The sequence below is a fragment of the Styela clava genome, chromosome 8 (genome assembly GCF_964204865.1).
Source record: "Styela clava chromosome 8, kaStyClav1.hap1.2, whole genome shotgun sequence".
Taxonomy (NCBI): domain Eukaryota; kingdom Metazoa; phylum Chordata; class Ascidiacea; order Stolidobranchia; family Styelidae; genus Styela; species Styela clava.
In genome coordinates, this window is record NC_135257.1 from 5,079,517 (window position 1) to 5,101,748 (window position 22,232).

The window sequence follows — 22,232 nt, forward strand, 5'->3', positions numbered from 1 at the left end:
CTCTTGTTAGTGATATATAGTTATGAATTTTTAAAGTTACCAAAGTCAATAAATTTGTCGTTTTGCATGTCTCTTTATATACGTAGTCCCACTTGGTAGACGCTAAACCTAAATTTAGCATTTTTTATTGAAAAGTATTTCCAATGGAAATCCCACGGGATGGGATGGGACAGGCTTAAATTGCCATGGGATGGGACAAAAAATGTGTCCCATGGACAAGCCTGCATATATCCTATCACTTCCATGAAGAAATACATGTGTCGTACCTACATGGGCCGTGCGTACACAATCTACGAATACCCTTCCTGGCAAAAGAGTTTGAAAGGTGATACATGTTTTATATTGATATTTATAGAAAAATTTTATGTGGTAAGAAATATCAGCGAAACGGTACCCGTTTGATGCGGGTTTGGCGACGCGATGGAATGCGATAATTGCGGGAGGAGAATGCTTCGAATAACATATGAAATATTAAATCAGGATACTAAAGTATACATTTCCTTTATTTTTTTCGAAAAACTGGAAGCGTGGTATCAAAATACTGCAAAAGCTGGTTCAATTATTTAAAAGAAAAAAGGATGGACTCCTTCAATGGCTTTACGAATATTTGTTTAAAAAAGACCCCACATTAACCCATCGTATGTTTTTAGTATTTAGACAGTTTTGTAAAGATTTTTAGATAACCTAAAATAACTTATTTTCTTACATAAAATAACTTATCCTCTTACATATTGAACGTTTCTTTAGTGAAATATAAAATTTTTACGATCGTTTATACCTATTTCTCACACTATAATCATCAGCGATGCTATGTAGTTTATAATGTAACAACGTCGTTTGTTTAATGGTCATTTCTCGTTAAAATTTTACGAACGATTGCTATCAAATTTCATCACTTCCTATTGTTTCCCGTTAAATAAACTAACATTGATATTTCACTGCACAGTCGACGCGACACCACTAATCCACAATTCCATCGCAATACATCATGATTCGCCAAGTAATCATTCAGACAAAAGAAAATAATTGAAAAAAAAATTATTTGACAAAATCAAATCATGACTATAGGTTGAAAATGTGCGATTTTTTCGTTTTGAATGATTCAAGTTATGTTTTTTTATATCGAACATTTAAACAGAATACCGTATGCGGTGTGAAAATTTTCAAACGCTGATATTGCGATTCTACTGGAAGTTTGACAAGTTAATGAAAGCGTGTTCCATAACGTGTAAAATATGATACATCCGCCTAAATGGAGTAAAAAGACGACAGACAAGTATTTTTCTACATTGTATAAAGTCGGCTCAATCTTCTGCTAATCTGTGTTCAAACATGGCATTCTGAAAATCAAGCAACAGGTTGCAATGGTACCCAGAGAACAACGATCAACCAATCACGCTGCTTCACTGACTTGCCCGTGGGGTATCGTGGAGCCCTTTTAATGCTCGCGTCTCTGTACCTAGGCCATCATTCAAGTTGATCGAGATAGGGCAACATTGCCGTCATCAGCAGATAGTCAGAGCCGGACACATCAATAATTGCGTGAAAGAAGGGGAAGGATACCCTACTCTTTAAAGCATATTTTACAGTATATATACAACTGCCTCCTGCTGCGAGCTGTATTGCTAAACAGCCAGGTTAGGCAACATTTTCTTTAAGTGAATAGTGTATTCTTAAACGCTTCCATAACGTTTGTTTCTAGCATCATTCAGTAACTACGATGTATTATACACATTGCTCCGTTTTTTATGGCAAAAGTCATACTAATCTAAACGGTGGTGCATATTTTTTTACTGTTCTACCAACTAATGGCGTTATAAAAAAGATTATCAACTTGTAAGGATTGGACACACGAATCTAAAACTTGGCCCATCAGCAGTTCTTGTAAAAGTAATACAGTTTAATTAATAATACAATTTTTTTGTAAAAAACTATTCTGGTTTTGCTTCCTTTCTTATGTTTATTCAAGTTTTGATTTTTTTTTTATACAGGATGTTAGTGTTGCGATCGGCTCTGATCGCTTTACTTGTCATTGGAGTATATTCCCAAGGAGGTAAGAATATTTATAATAATGTTATGAGTTTATATATATTTTTGTTCGGCAAACGGATTGTAAAAATAAAAAATATTTTGGGCATATTAATTTAGATTATTAATAATTTTGATACTATTTAATATACATTACATAAGTAAGCATACCAGGTGATCTTCCAATTTATGTTTACGTTATTTGGGATGACTATCTTAAGACTGGTTCTGACTACCAATTACCCCATTACTTTGATTGTTTATATGCATAGAAATATTGTGATGAATTCTTTGATATTTGTGCCGGACAACAATTCTTTAAACAGATATTTTACCATGTTGATTGGGGTTCAAGATTTTATACTAGAATGCTGTCAAATTGCTTGCGGTGAAAAAATCACGAATTAACAGCTTCTAATTTTTAATTAAAACCGTGTCGTGGTTATAATTTTCCGCCCGAAACTGAGTAATATTTGTTACCGGTTCAGCCAGTCTTACGCGAATCAATTTTACTTTGGCTCTGGAAAGTGTTGTTCAACTTTGAGTAACGTTCTTTATTGGAACAGCGCATACCGTGGCCCCAGGCGCTAGACAAACCAGATTTTTGTCAGTTGTGGTTAATACGAAAGTAGTTTAACGCTTGAACATTTAATTTCAAATATGGATTTACCACGTCTTCATAAAAGCCGCAATAGGTGCCATAACACTGAAATATTAAAACCAACGCAAATTTACATTGTAAATTACTATTTTGCTATTTATCGTGTAATATACAATTCATCCGGTAATAACAATAATGGAACAATAATGGATTGACATTTTTACCACTGTCAGTTGATGGCATAACTTTTGAATTGATAAATTGCAATATAATTTGAACTGGAAATCCATATTTATATTTCAACTGTGAATATAAGATATTCAATTTAGAATATCGAAATGGAAAATTCATCTTTTTTTAGGAATAAGATGCTCATTTCCAGTGGACCTTGCAATATTAATGGATTCTTCACAATCAGTTGAAGAAGGCAATTTTGAACTTATGCGTCAATTTGTAGTAAACGTAAGTGATCAGATCAATTTCAGACGATAACTATTTTGCAGATTTAATATTATATTTTTCAATAATTAAGTCAAAGAACGCTAACGGATGTTTTGTGTCTTTCAAACTGCGGGTATTCAGACTTTCAATCAGTCGATCACATTAATTATTTCATTTTATCCACTCTATTTGTACTGAGTGTGTAGAGTTATATTTAAAAATCAGTACGCCAGGTTTCGGCCATTTTATGATTTCTTATGTAATAAGCGATCATATAATATTTTTCGAAGGTTGATGATATGTTTTCATGATTCAAATTTATTCATTCCGTTTGTTGCAGATTATCCAACAACTTGATATAAGCCCCGATAAAACAAGAGTTTCTCTTGCTCGTTACAATGCTTGGGTCGATTCTAGGTTCCATTTTGTTACCCATACTACCAAAGCTGACGTACTATCAGCAGTCAGAGAAGTCCCTTACTACGGAAAAAATACCATGACTGCCATGGGTATTTCAGTGCTCGAAAATCAACATCTTCAGGTGAGTCATTCCACTGCGTAGTTAAAAGTTATGAATAACTTGCACTGCTTTGAAAATAACAAGTGTATCAATATTTTGCTGAGATCCTACTTCAAAAGTTTCAGCAATATTTCCTATTTTTGTGTACATCGTACAAGTGTACTGTTGATCAGTGTTGTCTCATTGGTGCTAATCAATTACAAACCTTGTAGAAGTAAACATACGATTTTACCAGGCATACAATGGATGGCGGGAAAATGATGTACCGACTGTCGGCATCATCATCACAAATGGAAATTCCCAAGATGCAGATGGTATTCTTGCCGCTGCAAGAAGACTCAGATCTAAATGCACAAGAGTCATAGCCGTCGGTGTCGGTGATGCCACGATGGAAGAACTCCAGCAAATTGCTACCCTTCCTTATGAAGATAACGTGATATATGTCGAATCATTTGCTGGTCTTATTGATACCACTCTTCGTATAGTGAACGCGGTGAGAATATTTTTATTACACCAATATTTTGGGCTATCAATAGGCTTCTACAGTTTGACTATAATGAGAGCTATATTTTAGATCTGCGAAGTTAGAACTGACACCAATGAGTGCAAAATTGATAACGGAGGATGTGAAGGTTTCTGCATAAACACATACACTGCGTTCTATTGCGAGTGTGCTACTGGCTATACAGTTGGTGCTGATGGACTCGCATGCGTCGGTAAGATTTTTCTCGAGTGATACAGTTAATTATAATTTACCTTGATACGAAATTATGAACCCAATGCTGAAATCGGTTGCATTCATGCTAAATTATAGTTTTTGCGTGAATTTATGAAATGTATTGGTTATTGATAAAAAAAATGACATAAACTAATAATATTTGTTTCAAGATGTTAATGAATGTCTTGTTGACAACGGTGGATGCAGCGACCTGTGTGAAAACACTCCAGGATCTTTCAACTGCGCTTGTCCGCCAGGAAAAACCACAACGGATAACAACAAAGCTTGCGGTGGGTTGAATAGGTTCAACACAAAATAACACAGACATTTATCTTGAAACGAATAATAGCATTCTTTCCACACATTCTTTAAAAAGTTACCGTATGTTCATTTTGCTTCCCTATCTCGGAATCAACATTATTTCACAATTTACCTATTACAGTGGACGACAGTTGTTACTTGAACAGCGAGTGTCAACAAGAGTGCAATAATATTGTCGGAGGAGATTTTTACTGCTCATGCTTCCCTGGTTACACTTTGGAAGAAGACGGTGAAAGCTGCGTCGGTTAGTTTTTACTTAAAATACTCTTGTATATACACCAATCGTATAAATTACACTTTATAGAACATGCTTTATTTGCACCGTTTCGTAACCCTCGTAGTTTTGAGTTTAATTGTTTATTTTTCAATATATTTTGCTTATGATATTGAATACCTTTTTGTCATGGAAGGATTGCTTTCTCCTGAACTCACCAAACTACATTTACTGCTGTATATCGCACGAAGCTTGTAAATATGTAATATAACTTTGTAATTTGTTTTTCCAAATTCTGACAAACTTTTCTGTTTTATAGACATTGACGAATGCTTAATCGGAAATGGCGGATGCGAGTTTGCATGCAACAATACTGACGGTGGATACGAGTGTCTGTGTGATGACGGTTTTGGACTCAGAGAAGATGGTAGAACATGTGGCATCCAGTGCTATGTTTGCGATCGAGCTCTCTCCAATGAGGAATGCAACCAAGTCCAAGTCTGCCCAGTTAATTCGGTAGGATTTTACATTAGTTATAATGTTTATTTATTATATATTCACAAATCAAGAATTACTATGCTAAGAAGTACTTGAAGCATGCCATGTTAATAAAAAAGTATAGAAATTTTAATTAGTAAGAATAAAGTATATTTTATTTTGCAGAGATCTTGCCAAACCCATGTTCGAATTGAACAAGGACTCCGATACATCAGCAAGATGTGTAAGCAAACAGAAGCTTGCGTAAATAACTACATTCAAAATCCAAGAACGGCTTGGTCACCAACTCAGGTATTTATTAATATATTAATGCTATTATAGTTTATCTACACATTCTATAATATTAGAAAAATTTAGTTATTTGCTATTGTGCTTAAAATATCTCTTAAGAATATTCGAAGTCCAACATTTTCTAATCATATTACAACTGAGATAGATTTATTTAAAATCATCAAAAATTTATATTAATGGCAAATAATTTGATTATTCAATCAAAACATGCGATTTTCATTTCGATAAAGCAGTGGAAATTAAATGAAAAGTTAAAGCCAGTTCAAATGGTACGATTTTATGAAAAACAGATTTTGTGGGCTAAATGAGGTAAAACTCTTTACAGTGCTTTTACTATTAGTTTACATCAATCCAATTTAGGATTTGTTCTTTTAATTATCTGCGCATATTAATTATATTTATTCTATTGTAGTTGTTGATAATATATTTCAAGTAATATTTGTATTTTCAGTGTAACAGCGATGAGTTTAATACTGTGTCAGTGTGCCGATGTTGCTGCCATCGATCATTCTGTAACTCAGAAGCCGACTGTTCACGAGATGACATCATTGACATCATGTGCGAAGATCCAGCGTTGTTCGAAATTCCTGATGGTCTTGCGATTGATTGTGAAGGAAATCGACTTGGACAAAAATGTGCCCTCAACTGCCCCATCGGATTTCAGCCATCTACCGGAAGCACTGAACTAGTCTGCACCCACAAGCCGCGTAGCGTCGAGGGATACTGGCTCGGAGAAATCGGACCTTGCGTTGGTAAGAAATTTCCCACATATTTTACTTGCAGCTTTCTCAAAAAACTGTCATTCGCCACCACTCGCGTTTTCAAAGGGACACACAACAAAAAACGAGCTGGATAGACGATTATATAAAGTATAGTATAAAACGTTTGATCCATTTTTACCGGAAACACTACAGCAGGTCCGTATACATAAAATTACCGTTCATTGTACAAATAATTTTCCTTTTTAGATATTGATGAATGCGCATTGAACAACGGTGGATGCTCTCACTTCTGTACCAACAGTGAAGGAGGATACGAATGCAGTTGTCCGTCACCATACAGTTGCGCTGAAGCTCCTTTGGATGTCTTATTCATTCTTGACTCTTCCTCGTCGGTAAAAGAACCAAACTTCCAACTAGTACGTGAGTTTGTCGCACGTGTTGTCAACCCCCTCACTATAGGACCAGATGCAGTCAGAGTCGCCGCAATGAGATACAACCGATTCAACATTCCAGAATTTACGTTTTCTGAAGTGCAGAACAACACAGACCTTGCCGAAAGAATTTCAGTGAGTGACATCTATATTTATCTACATACTCAATAGAAATATACTTTGAAAATTTCAGACCGACATGTTTAATCAGGTATAATCCTATATTTTCTGTTTTAGGCAATCCCATACGACGGACGTGGTACTCGCACCGCATCCGCTATTGAATTTGCGATTTCCGAAATGATCATGAATCCCGATTCTGGACGCAGACTTGGAGTACCACTCGTCACGATCATCCTCACAGACGGGCGCTCGAAAGATAGCGAAGCCCTTCCCAACGCAGCTAAGAGACTACATGAAGTATCAAACAGAGTGTTTGCTGTTGGTGTCAGTACGTATCAAAGTATTATTTACCACATATTCGATATGAACTTAGCGGAAAGTCAAATTCATATATATTCGAATTATCCCATGTCTATATGCCTGTCTATTTTATATCATCGGTAGTTGTAGCATACAATGTTACTCAAAGCTTAATAATTTGTAATATATCAATTACGGCTCTTTTTAATTTGACACATATTAGCCGGCGTCTAATATTGCTGTATATTTACAGCACCAAGAGTTAATGAAGACGAACTTCTCACCATCGCTGACGGAGAAACTACAAACTACAGGGCTGTCGAAACATTTGCTGACCTCGACGATGATTTGGTCAATCTTGTTTCAGACAAACTTTGCACAGACGCCGAAGGATTCCATGAACTCCAGGTATAAAAACCACATCTTTCGCAGTCGTATTCATACGTTTTTATTAGAAGTTTTAAAGAAATGGAAACAATTAGTGAAATACCTTTTCTGAGAATCTGCAAAACAGCATTATATAAGGGTACACTCATACGTGGACATATTAGTATGATATTATTTCTATTAAGTTTCAAAGGTATTCGACGAAAATGTTTGCCTATTTATGGCTCTATGAATTTGATATTTCTATGTTTGAAAATATTTCTCTACGTTTTAGGACGATCTCCTCAATTGCGACATTGACGAATGCGCCATCGCCAACGGTGGATGCTCGAACTCTTGTAACAACACAATCGGCTCCTACTTCTGTTCATGTCCCCCAGGAGATGCACTCGCCGAAGATGGAAAAACATGCGGTGAGTGAGGTTTTGTCGGATATATTGGAAATAAAAAACGAACTCTTTTGGGCGTTCAATGAATTGCTTAAAAATTTATTAGTAACAATAATCTGAATAGAAAGATGATATATTTTCGATTTGATTCGGTTTTGAGGAGCTATTTTGTAAACCCAAAAACCTGCGATATTATTAGTACCATGTTCTAATTTTAATATATTATTACAGTGTTCGACGTCTGTGGAGTTGACAACGGAAACTGTGAATTCCGTTGTGCTCTCTTCTTCAGTGGCCACAGATGTATGTGTCCTAACACCAGACAAGTAAGAATAAAATTTGAATTTTCTTGTTTAATTCTCATTAGTTTAAGATTTTTGAATAAGTTATTCGAAAAACTTTAATTTTTATTACTTTTTGCAGTACAAAAAAAAATAAAAAGCTTACCAATCTTATATTGGAATACCGATTTTGAAGTTATTGGCATATCGTTAACTGTTTTATTCTGTTATTAATAAAGTAGAATAAAAATACAAACAATTCAATTCCTTTATATTTTGCAATTCCGTTTCTAAATTTACATTTCGTTTTTTTAGTGGGTTAACAACGTTTGTGAAAATTATAACGAATGCGACGACGATAATGGCGGATGTTCAGATATTTGCGAAGATCTTGACGATGGATACAGGTGCGCCTGCCCAGCTGGCATGACACTCACCCAGGACGGACTCAACTGTGGTGAGACACCATATTTTTTATTTTACATGTATACTCAGCATCAGATGAGTACAATATAGCAGACCTTTGTATTGAGTGCAAATGATGTAAAATTAACTCTTTTCACTTATAAATTAGAACAACTTCATAATTTCACTATATGTTATATATAACTTATGCGCACATTACTAAAATTTCCATATCCATGTATATATATATACGAGGAAGTGCCAAATTCCGTATTTTATCAAAATTGACATTGCTATACCTTTTGTACAGACACGTAGTTTTCTTTGTAGTGACAACGCAAGGCGAAATTGCGTATTTACATTTTTTTGTTTCACAATCAGTAAACGGAAAACGTATGCCGTATAAAAGTATAGAACATTTTATCGCAAATTTCTAAACCAATTTTTAAAATTTATTTTAAACCGATGTCGACTTTACCTAGGGCTATGTCGTGCCAGTATGTGTGAAGAACACACGTATTGAATTGTGTTTTTTTCTATGTTGTAAGACCAACCGCGATTTTTTTTACTTCTATTGAAGAATTGATATTACGCTGCAGGCTATGCGGACCGTGTTGAAAAACGGGTTTATCAGACAAGATGTTCTCGCCTCAAGCAAACCCGATTTTCATGTAAAGATTGATTTGAAAAGCGAAAAACGTCGGAATGCCGGTTTTCCCAGTAAAGCGGGAAAACAAGTTGTAAATGCGATCAGCAATTACATTCGATGTCGCGTTGTGCCTGTCTCTTTATTTTAAATTAAATATTTAATACCTTACGATTTGCCTAACGGCACATAAAAAAATAATTACATACTTATTTATAATAATTCACGTTTAAAATTAGTCTTACGGATTATCTATATAGTAAATTACTATTGATGTAGCCCGTCACATATGATTCAATGAAGACCTAATTGTAGCAAAATATCGATCTGTGACTGTAGCTTATGGTGTACTTCTTATATATACTTCAATCGTATGACTGTTGCAACAGAACCTTCAGCAATTCCATATAATTGCCAATAAACAGTCTTCCTACACTCGCTATTGTATATTCAAATAAATCAACTTGAACTCAACTGCTTACCCACATCACTTCATTTGTTATATTATTTGTCACCTAAATTACAAAATACTGAACTAAAATATTGTTATTAACGTTCAATAAAAATTGAGTTGAATCACTCGCCCCATGGTATTATCTATTGCCATAATAATTTAAGTGTGTATGATTCAATTAAAAGTACGGAAGATGACTAACGTCAGCCCCAATCACCAAAACAAGGACTTATATTTATGCTTTTCTGTTTCAGAAATTGATAGCTGTGCTGAACAGAATTGGCCTTTTGTCTGTTCACAAATTTGTCAAAACGTTCCAGGAGGTTCATACCAGTGCATGTGCCAGGAAGGTTATTTGATGGAAGATGATGGTCATAATTGTACAGGTACATATTTGAAAATTAGTACATAATTGAAGGCGTGACAACATAAAACATGATGCAACTGTTTAAGGTAGAGACATTGATTTGAAATCTCGAATTATGGGGACAGATAATTCAATGCTTGTAATTTAGTGTGTATTGAGTGATATTGAAGAGGTAAAGCATCGAAAGAAACATAACAATTTTGCATACAACATTCAATTTTCAACAGAAATCAACGAATGTGAGTTTGGTAACGGTGGATGTGAAGACGTTTGCGTCAACACAGAAGGTTCATACAGATGCGAATGTCCACCTAACATGGAACTCCGTCCCGATGGCAAAACTTGTGGTATTCAGTGTTATGAATGCGTCAACGTCCTGAATCCAGATCTCGAATGTGAGCCCGTTGTTTGCCAGAAATCTGCTGATGCTTGCTTTACAACTCACAGAACGCGCGATAACGTCACTACCACTACAAAGGGATGCAAACAAACAATGGCCTGTATTAATAACATGATTCAGGTAAACGGTGAATTAGGTTATGACTCCATCTACTCTAATTTCTTATATTATATTAAGCAATTGGTTTGAAACAGACTATAAATAAAACAGTTTTACCGTGAACGAACATTTTCCGACAGAAAATTCTAATATAAGTAGCATGCTTGGCAGATTTGTTTATTGCATCTTCTTTATACGTGGTTTTTAGAATCCAGCTGCTTCGGGAGAAGGACCCTCTCAGTGCAATATCAATGATCATAATTCGAAATGCGAATGCTGCTGTATGTACTCGCTCTGTAACGAAGAAGACTGTCCATACAGCAACTTCACTCGTAAGTAATATTGCGTTATATATGCACGTATGCTTTTAATATCACAAATCTAAAAACAATTTTTTTCATTACAGTACCATCATGCCCAAGCTTCGAAAAAGCTTTCGTTACTTTTACTGGACTCCAGACTGACGGTACCGTACTTGCTGGAGGAATAGCTCGTGTTGATTGCGGTCAAGGTTACGTAATGGCAGGGACAGCCGTTTCCGACGACACTGTCGAAACCTCAGTAACAGTTACACATATTCAGTGCGCCTACAACTTTATCAACGGAACCGCAGAATGGGATGGTGACTTCAGAGATTTGGACAGTTGTGTTGGTACGTAACAACCATATTCATTCAATCTGTATGATACAATTGAGAAAACGATGAAGCTAATTCTTGAGGAAAACATTATATAATGGCATTTAGTTGCAACGACAATGTATGAAATGAATATAGTAAATTTTGCGTTTTTTCCACACATTTTTGTGTAACTGCATTGACAATTTCATATAAATTAAATCCAACTTGTTGGTATCCAACATCCAAGGTCGATTATGAATAGCCTATGTGAATAAAATGATTAGGAGCTGTAAAATCCATTAAAAAGTACTAATTCATTATAATCATATACGATGTATTTAGATATTGACGAATGTGACACTGACAACAACGGTGGATGCCAAGCACCAGCTTTCTGCGTCAATCTACCAGGAAGTTACGAATGCAGATGCCCAGAGGAGCCAGGAGATTACGTTCTAGTTGAAGGATTCATTTGTGAAAGGTTAGTTATCAATATATACAAAATAAACTCTTAAGTTTTCATTAAGATTACCTGATAATATAGCGCGGACAAGACGCATGTATTTTAGCCGATAGAAAATTTAGTAAATTTGATTTAAATGAGAGGAATTATGCTCACCATTGCTATTGTGAGCTGATATTCCGTACAGCATTTAATATTTGTAAAAATTTTTTAAAGAGATGAATGCGCTGATGCCGACCAAGGTGGATGTTCCGACAATTGTACAAACACCATCGGTAGCTTCTATTGCTCTTGTCCATCAGGAATGTCCATCGTCGGAGAAGAAGGACTCGTATGCGGTAAGTGTGTTGAAATTGTTTGTGTTAAATAATTTAGAGTAAATTTTTTGTTTTGAACTCGACTTACACTTTGATTACTGGTGGAGGCAAAATTGTGAAATATTTTTTTTTTTTGCATTTTGCTGACCTTTACATTAGATATTGATAGTGATTTATATTTCTAGATCCTGACGAATGCATGGATGCCAACGGCGGATGCCATCAGCTCTGTGTTAACTTGCTTGGCTCATACGAATGCAGATGTCACGCCGAAGGATACAGAATTGGAGACGACGGGCAAACTTGCGTTGGTGAGTTTTCGGTTTATCTTGATAAAAATTTCCCAAAAATTGTCTTTTTACCAAGTAATAATTTCCGCGACGTCATGTTGCAGATACCTTAAGTTGTTTACTTATCATTATTGACTTTAAGTGCTTCACGTCAATGAGATTTCTTGTTTTTTTAATTAATGTTGGTTATTCATTTAATTTTTAAGACGTAAATGAATGTTTGGAAGATAATGGCGGCTGTGAGGCCAACTGCACCAATCTCGACCCAGGATACGAATGTTCTTGCGGCGTGGGATTCATGCTTATGCCAGACGGCTTCGGATGTAGACCTGATCCATGTTACATCGATAATGGTGGATGTTTCCAAATCTGCACCGTTTTGGAAGAAGGCCACATCTGCGAATGTAACCCTGGCTATGAACTTCTGGATGATGGTACATGCGTCGACATTGATGAATGCGCCGAAGGTATCGCAAACTGCCAATATAATTGTACCAACTTTGATGGAGGATACACTTGCGAATGCCCAGCTGGAGAGGCACTGAGAAACGATGGGCGCACATGTGGTAAGTACAAGAAATGCACCAGTTTCAAATTTTGCTGGAAATTTCTTCCAATCTTCCAATTAGACCTGTTGCAAACACGATATTTGCATAACTTATTCTATTATTTTAGGACGTGCCTGTTACGTTTGTAATGGAGCTTCTACAAATGAAGAATGCAATGTAGATTTTGAAGTCTGTCCAATGGATGCAGATGCTTGCGAAAACGAAGTCCGTATGCACGGTGGACGTAAAGCTATTTTCAAGAGATGCAAACAAGCTCATGCGTGTAACAACAATCATATCCAGGTTTCATTGCATTATTTATTGACTCGCCGTCGTTTTTTCCGGTCATATTTGATTTGACCTCATTTAGATAACTGGCTGATTTTATTAAGTTTTTCAAAAATCTATGATTTATGATGAGTTTTGTTCAGATGGACATTTCCAAGATGGAACGAATCTCCCGCTTTCTATGTCATTCAGTCAATTACCAATTTTATTTTTGTTTTATAACCAGAACCCTCGCGACGCTTGGACACCTGACCAATGCAATGCAGGAGATGCAAATGATGTATGCAGATGTTGTTGTACTGGACACCTTTGTAACTTCAACGAAAAACCATGCAGAGTTACATATGATTGTGGTCTCAAACAGGTGCGATATGGTTTTTGTGTTCATTGTCTAAAATTCGTTATAAGTTTTCACTAAAGTTTCATCTTATAGTCATTTCTCCAAAATGTGGTGTTTTGGGCTACTCGATGAAATATTGAATTTTTTTTTCTAGGCTGACGTTATTGTATTGTTGGACTCCTCAAGCTCGGTTAAATTCAATGACTTCCAAAAAATGAAGAGTTTCGCTCAGGATATATTCTCCAGCTACGATATCGGCCAAGATACAGTTAGAGCTGCCCTCGTTCGATACAATCGTGAAGTAGACCCTAGATTCCATTTGAAAGACTTTGAAACACTTGATGGTGTACTTGATGCTGTTGATAACACAATGCATAGTGGTCGTGGTACGTTGACTGGTCAGGCACTTCAACATGTCTTGGACAACGAATTGACGGAAGAGAATGGCGCCAGAGCTGATGTACCTAAGATTGTCATTACTGTTACCGATGGTAAATCGAAGGTACGTATCATAGTGATTGATGCTTTATAGGTCATTAGAAAAGAACAGATTAAATTTCTATCCATTCGTTGTCACATTTGAGTCGCGTTCAAGAAACATTTGTTCTCACAAGTTGTCTTTATTATGTATAATTTTTAAATCTGACATTTTTCTTATGCAGGATGATGTGAGCGGTCCATCCCAAGCTCTCCGTGCTGCTGGTGTAAGAACAATTGGTGTTGGAATCGGTGCTAGAGTAGATGTTTCTGAATTGGAAATGATCGCTGGTTCTCCAGAAAGCGCAATTTTTTCAGAGTCTTTTGATGACGTTTTCGCCAAAATGGAAGCACTCAGATTTGAGATCTGCAGAGGTATCTTGCATTTCACTTATGTTGTCGGTACTGATATAACGTCAGGCTTTAGCGAATAGTTTTTGTAGAAGCGTATACTTGACAAATATTTTCATAACTAATAAAATGTCAATTTTCTTTTTGTAAAGTACTTGTGATTTCTTGTCAGAATATTGCTCTAAACTCTCTAGCATTTCCAATATTATTCATGATTCAGATACGGACGAATGCTTAAACGCAAACGGTGGGTGTTCTGATGGGTGTGTCAACACAGCAGGCTCATACTACTGTACCTGCCCAGAAGGCCTCTTCTTACAAGCTGATGCTCGAACATGTGGAGCAGGTTGGTTTTAGAATTGTATGCCATGGTTTGGTAGCTTTCAGCTGAATTCTGTCATCGTGGTTTCTGTCAAGTTTCACTCAATGCTAGTACTGTTTTCGAACAGACCATTTGGAAATATATTAAACAAGGCTGAATATTATTTGTCAATATCTCATTTTCTAAGTTCATTACATTAGTTAGATAAACAGACCCAAATGTCATTATCTGTAGTTTATGCAACTGAGTGAACAAAGTGCAAATAAAAATCGTTAATATATCTACAAGTAATGTATTTATCTTAATAATAAGATCATGTGATTAGTATCAAAATTTGCTGAACAAATAAGTATCTTATATTTATCAACAATATGCTGACACACAAAACTCATACATTATAGGTTTTGAAGGACAGGTCACAGGAGCATTTGATGAATGTGCTAATGACAATGGTGGATGCGACCACATTTGCACCGACACTTTTGAAGGATTTAATTGTTCTTGCCGAGAGGGATACGCGCTTCGTGACGATTTGTCTAGCTGTTCAGGTGAATAATATGAATAATGAAAAAATGTGATTTGTACCCGTGAGCATAGTAATTATAATTATTTTAAATTTATGAAATTTGTAATGAAAATCGGCATATTAAAGTAGTGAAATGCGGTGCAACATTTATAAACCCTCCATTTTTTAAACGCAAATTACTGTACAACATAAAATTGATTTTTGTGATTATCGGCTAGTGATTTTTTAGACCATACAATTGTAAAAAGTAATCTTTTTTGAGTAGTGATGCTTAGTTACATATATGCCTAATTTTTTTTAGAAATCGACGAATGTAATATTGAGGAATTGAACCTCTGTTCTCATTCTTGCATCAACACACTCGGCGCATATTTCTGCGAATGCCCAGAAGATCACGAACTCGCTGATGATTTGGCTACGTGCAACCCAAGACCAGGACGTAAGATAATTTTCATCAATAAAAATTCTAATTTCTGTTACGTATTCATTGCCATGCTCTTCGTACTTATAAATACGACGACGTATATGGTACTGCATTCGATGTGACTTGACACACCTGAAATAAGTAGCATAATAAATGATAAAAATTAGAAATTAGTCACGACTCATGTTATTCATTTTCTTTAGCTGCTGATTGCCCTGTTGGATTCCAATCCATAGCTGGAAGTTGCGTTCAAGTTTTAGAAGACATGCTGAGTTACTCGCGCGCTGAATCGACCTGTACATCACTTGGAGCGAGACTCGCTACTGTTCGAGATGAGGGCGTATGGAATCTCTACAAAAGGCTTTTTAGTAGTGTCGAAGGAGATCTTTGGGTTGGTCTCAACGACAGAGACGAAGGTGGTACATGGAGAAACTCGGATGGAACCGACTTTGACTTCGGACAGATCTGGGCACCAGAACAACCAAGTAAATAAATCAATTTATTGAAATTGAAGTGTAACTGAATAACTATTCTCAAACGTGTCAAACCACCAAAAATTACGGTTTTGTGTTTTTAACTAACGATTCTTACGTTTTTATGTCATGGATAAGTAAATATCTTAAAAAATGATTAGATGAATGTACCCGAAACTTTGCATAATAACTTGATATTCTACACTCTTCAATTTCACTACAATTAAACCTTGGTAAATCAAATAACCGCCTTTATGATGTCACTAGTTACGTGCTCAATCACATCACAAGTACAAGAGGTTGGAGCAAACGTAAAATAAAAACAAAAATGCATGTGCATCGATTTGTGAACATGCGTTTAGCCAAATAGATTGTTTTTACTGTCATGTTTATAACATATATATTTTAATTTAGGTGTCGGAAAATGTGGCGCCCTTGAACGGAAGAGCGATTTCAGACTAGCAACACGTGCTTGTGCTGAGCAATACAGAGCTATTTGCGAAATACGTAAGTCCACTTCGTATTTGTCTTTCATACATACAACTACAATAAAATAATATGTATATGACAGAAGCTGATATTTGTTAAACTGCTATTCAATTATATTTATGTACTGCTGGTTTTATACTGTGAGTGTTGCAATTATACTTTGTTGATATTGATGTACCAATGCTTTACAGCACGAGAGGGCGGATTCATCGTATATTCCCGAAGCTGGCCAAATGGTGCACAAGGCAGTTTATACTTCCCGTATGGAGCTGAAGCAGTTCAAGTAGAGTTCCCAGGGGACGTTAAATCTCTTAATGTAAGTACACAGCAATTAAAAAAGAGCGTGTTTTTTTATGAAATTTATAACATAATCCAAATAATTTTAATTTTAGGTATGGTTCGGTTCAGTAGCTGAAAGAATGGGCAGAAATACCTACATTATCACCCAAAATCCAGTTCAAAGAGCAGGTGGTAATGGAGAAGCACAATTCGTTATTGACATGGGAAGAGTAAGATACCCAGGTTACAATGCGGTAGTAACACGATACGTGGAGCCAAGTGTTGAAGGAGGGGTGGTAACCGGGGGAGTAGTTACAGGACCGAGTGGAGGAATCGCAACAGGCACTGGTGGCATTCGTACCGTAACTACCGTCACTGGAGGAACAGGCGGTGGTGGATCTACGGGAAGTACTACCTTCACAAGTGGAGGAACGGGAGGTACTACTACCTTCACAAGTGGAGGAACGGGAGGTACTACCTTCATAAGAGGAGGAACAAGCGGTGGTGGATCTACGGGAGGTACTACCTTCACAAGTGGAGGAACGGGAGGTACTACTACCTTCACAAGTGGAGGAACGGGAGGTACTACCTTCATAAGAGGAGGAACAAGCGGTGGTGGATCTACGGGAGGTACTACCTTCACAAGTGGAGGAGGGAGAGGTACTACTACCTTCACAAGTGGAGGAACGGGAGGTACTACCTTCAGAAGTGGAGGAACTGGCGGTGGTAGATTTACGGAAACCTTTACCACCGGTAATGGAGGAGGAACAGGAGGTTTTTCCTTCACTGGAGGAGCAGGTAATGGTGGAGGATCAAGTTTTAGTACTGGTGAATTCGTCTCCAGCGGTGGATCCACCGGTGGATTTAGAACCGGTGAGTTTACCAGCGGATCTTCAGGAGTCACTCGTACTTTCTCCAGTAGTAGCGGCGGCATGGGCGGCAGTAGCGGCGGCATGAGCGGCACCAGCGGCGGCATGACCCATGGTACAACCGGTTAAGCAAATATCACTTTAAATAGGACAATATTTTCTGTTAACAATATGTCAAGGATCGTGGGATCTGTATAGTGCATAATGTGGTGCCATGTATTGCATATTGTTTGTAATTTTATTATAGTTTATCCACAATTCAGAAATTTATACTTCATTCGTTTCGTTATAACGCAAGTTCGTTTTTTTGCTTAGCCGTTACACAAAAAAAAACAATGATCTGCACGAGACTCTTTTATGGCCATTTGGAATAAAGAATAAATTTGGATTACAAAAATGTGTTTTTGATTAGAAATCATTTTTTTTACGTAGAACGTTGATGTCAAAAGTTAAAATACAAGAAAAATATTTTATTTCATTGTAATGTATTTGTACGTATATATATATACTTGGTATCGATGAGACCCATTTAACAAGTGTTACAGTTATTTGAAATTGATTCATTCGCACTAGTCAGTTTGCAGCAGCAATTTGAATAAAGGATTCTATAACTGAACTGTTGTCTCCCTATTCATCGCTGATGATACTTGATTTTCGCTTACCACAAAATACATTGCCTGATTATGAATCGATGACGTTGTTGAACACTGGTACATCTTCGACGTCATTTACGCATTTGACGTAATTTACATATTTAAAATTGTCGGAATAGTTTCGCATATAAATAAAAATCCTATGTTGTAATAGGTTTTTAAATAAAATTTGGGTTGATCTATATACTTGCTATATATAAATTCGCTTTGAGGAAGTATGCAGTGGTGAACATCACCAGGGTACTTTTTAGATTCGGTCGTTCTTGCTACGTGATATAGGGATATTGGACAGGAAAACGCAAATTTCAGTGATTTAATTTTTTTCAATAATATGGACTATTTCATAACATACTTGGCGTCTACCCGTCACTAGTCATACGTCAAATGTAGCTGAGTAAATTAAAAGTAGCTAAGCAAATTTACTGTGTTCGCTCAGGTTATTGGGAAAGGAACATATGAAAAGTACCTATTATATATGTTCTGTTACAAGAGGTTCATCAGCCATCGTTTAGTTAGGTGGTTCCTGAACTTTTTTACCGTCGCTCCTCACAGTACCTTTACATTATCCTCGTCCCAGACAATACAATAAAACGTAAAGTTACAAATTAATTTATTACAAATCAAATAAAAAAGTTGTTTTTTCATGGTGTTCTAACAAGATGGATGCGTTTTTTTGATAATTGAAAAATATCAGTTCAGATGCAATCTCATATCATCCCATTTGCCGAAATAAAGGCGATTTCTTTGATTAGAAGATAAAAGATAAGCGGTTCATCGCATTCAAAAATGCCAGATGACTTGCACCAAACTATATACTCAATGAATTTCCTTTTGGATTCTGCATCATTTTGCAGTGAATGTGCACATCTGCAGGGATATAGATATCGGGTGTACAAAAATAGTTGGTTTTCTTGAAATTCAAAATTGGAATTTATAATTTTAACTTGAATTGTGGTAATTTTGGGGTTACCTGCTTTTGATGTATATACTATGATATCTTCGCAGGTTTCAGTCTGTGATACAGAGACTAAACTGATTAATGCGAAATATGTGACCATACTGGTTTAATTATGTTCAAAGTAACTGAACGTTGATTCCGACTTATGAGAAAATAAAAGCATCATTAATATTTTTTTTTATCTGAGGATATTGTCAGATTTGAGCTGTTCTTGCAACATTGACTGCCACTTAAGATTATTTTCAGGATGTCACCGTTCGAGAAATCTCGATGTCGGCAATAAAATATGTTTGAACATATCTTCATCATCATCGCAACAAAAAAGGGCGCTCCCGAAGTATGTGCACCGAGATGGCGCACAACTTAAACCCTAACCTGGTACGCACTATATTCAGGTAGTGCGCAATCTTGGTGCACATACTTCTTTAGGTCCCAAAAAGGTGGGTAGGGGTTCTAAAAACGAAAATTATCTGGCTGCGCCATTGAATAAGAGTGACTAACGAATTGAAAACTATGCCCTACTGACAGAAAGGATTCCAGCAAGTTGTTTAAGCGGCCTCCTTGCTTCCCCCGCTCAAAAATAAATGTGGGCATACTGAATATTAAAAATATGTCGAACGTCATCAATAGCTGAAGCCCCTGCTCAAAATTAGAAATGAAGATGCGGCGCAGTGAAAATTGAGCAAAACGAATAGGCACACCTCGCGAAGTAGAACTGTTCCGTTATGCTCTACTTCCAATGAAAGCGCTTGTAAGATGAATGCTTCTGCACATAAACGAATCAAGTTTCGTGAAAATTCTAACTTTTCGAGAATGCTCAATGGGCCCTTCGGATTTCCCGCCCACTGGGGTTCATATCGCCCACCTTGAGAATCCCCGGTTTACTCACTTACAGAACCCACAAAAATTCAATTTATGTTTGTGTGTTTGCGCAATTGTGGTCGGATAACAAAATGATAGTTTGAAAATATCTCCCTATATATAAATTGAACCACAAATCACATTAGCTACTGGAGATACTTGGGTTGTGTTTTTGAATAACACCCACGACTCCCATCTTCCGTAGACAGTAACTTTGCTTTTATCTTGCGACAGATCACATGTAGGAGGTTGAAAACATAAGAATAAGTTGCATTCATTTCAAGGAAATAGCATGATATTTCTTTTCAACTGAAATATATTCAGGGTTAGCTCGGAATGCTTCTTCAGCTCTGATGTTTCTTGAAAAGACATTTATTGTCACAATATATATAATTATTCTTTATTATAACACCAAGTGTGTCAACTAATACTTATTTGTCGTAGCTTACCTGATTTTATTCTATCAATTATCATCATCCAACATTTCACATTGTAACTACGTCAATCATCACCATCAAAATTCCCTGAACTATTTTTCAGAACAGCACTTTTGCTTCAAATAATCCAGATTAAGTGGGGATTCCACCGATATTCGTTAGTTGTATAGCTTTAATATAATCTCTAGTATGCTAACTATCTATCTTGAGTGAGCGATGTTCGATAATTCGCAAAATTTATACAGTACTTATCGTCAATAACTGCAGTTTTCAAACTCTGAAGATCCCAATTTTTTAAATTATTAGAATAGATTAGAACCTTGAGTGTCGCTGCTCGATAACCAGTTTTGGTTCCCCCACAGACCACAGCCCTCATTCTACTAGATAAAAAAATAAAAATAAAACTTGACTTGACATATCGCCCAAAACAGTGTTCTTTTTCTTCTGATAATGTGAACTGTCCCTCAGATGAGCAAAGTTCCCCAAATTGGCTTCTAATCCAGTCATAATGGTCAACAGATATCGATGAGAAATATTTGTCAAGATTTAATAACAATGTTTCCGATTAGCAGTGTAATTTCTGAACAATTAGTTTCTTTGAAAAAAAATTCTCAATATAATGGCTTTCTTCTAAAAAGCATCTATTTTGTCATTGGATGACAGAATGTTCCAGTTACTGCCCAGAATGCCACTATTCAAAAGATTCAGTACTGATAACTTGGAACAAAAATGATCGCCACTCAAATATTCTACGAATCCGTGACGTAATGGAAAAGCTAATATAGCCTACACTCCTACACGATTCCGACTGCGCTACAACAATGTGCGCTCATCATAAGTAGATCTTGTATTTTCTTGCCAAACGATGTTTTAATGACGTCATTAGGTTACCGTATGAAACCAAAATACGTCCAATTTGGAAATTTTTGTACGTCAATACGAAAAAACACGATTTTTACTACGACGCGTCCGCAATGTCGGTTCCGCAATTGGCAGAGATGGCACTCGTGAATACAATGTGGTACATTTGGTAGGACTTTAGTAGTTCACGTCGAGATAATAAAATCATTCATTTCATAATTTTAATGCTTGGAGTTGGGGATTAGCTTCGCTCTGATGGAAGTTTGTAGCTTTGAGCAGAAATCTCAATTATATTTAGCCAATACAAACTTGTTCATATATGGCCTACACCAATAAGCATACCTAGGTATTTGAGTTTGGGCGGCGACAATATTTATGCAAACGACCAATATTTTTAAACTTGCTTCATTTTATATGACTATCTGTCCGTCGTCGTGGCTATCTGTAGTCGTTTTTATAATTAGACAAACAGTTGAACTGCAAACAAATAAAGTGTTAACATTATTCTGCTTACAAAGGTTGGAAAGGGAGTGGAATATACCATACACATCCAGGAGATTGCCCTTTTCATCACATGACACTTCTTCAGCCTTTTGCAAGTGCATCTTTTATAAATGCACAATAAGGATTCTTGAACCGTTAATTTCTCTCAAAACGTTTCCCAATTTCATGTAACTGTCCAATTATTTATTGTTTGGAAATTTCACGTTTTTGTTTCGAAAACGAAGAGACATCCTGTGTCTTGGGAATA

The 22,232-nt window shown here is 36.3% G+C and overlaps 1 protein-coding gene across 1 annotated transcript; it reads left to right on the forward strand.

The window, feature by feature from the left end:
• The first annotated feature begins 1,475 nt into the window (after window positions 1–1,475).
• On the forward strand, window positions 1,476–18,327 carry LOC120345319 (uncharacterized). The gene is made up of 36 exons (XM_039414719.2): window positions 1,476–1,637; window positions 1,992–2,053; window positions 2,991–3,091; window positions 3,411–3,611; window positions 3,826–4,083; window positions 4,165–4,306; window positions 4,479–4,598; window positions 4,751–4,873; window positions 5,163–5,359; window positions 5,507–5,632; window positions 6,084–6,384; window positions 6,601–6,920; window positions 7,023–7,236; window positions 7,462–7,616; window positions 7,870–8,008; window positions 8,216–8,310; window positions 8,581–8,722; window positions 10,025–10,156; window positions 10,365–10,657; window positions 10,845–10,968; window positions 11,043–11,288; window positions 11,598–11,736; window positions 11,935–12,056; window positions 12,221–12,346; window positions 12,532–12,891; window positions 13,001–13,176; window positions 13,388–13,525; window positions 13,656–14,003; window positions 14,164–14,353; window positions 14,550–14,675; window positions 15,053–15,199; window positions 15,479–15,616; window positions 15,805–16,086; window positions 16,489–16,581; window positions 16,755–16,879; window positions 16,956–18,327. The coding sequence occupies exons 2-36, from the start codon at window positions 1,993–1,995 to the stop codon at window positions 17,838–17,840; spliced, it is 6,885 nt and encodes a 2,294-aa protein (XP_039270653.2). The 5' UTR covers window positions 1,476–1,637; window position 1,992; the 3' UTR covers window positions 17,841–18,327.
• Window positions 18,328–22,232: the final 3,905 nt, after the last annotated feature.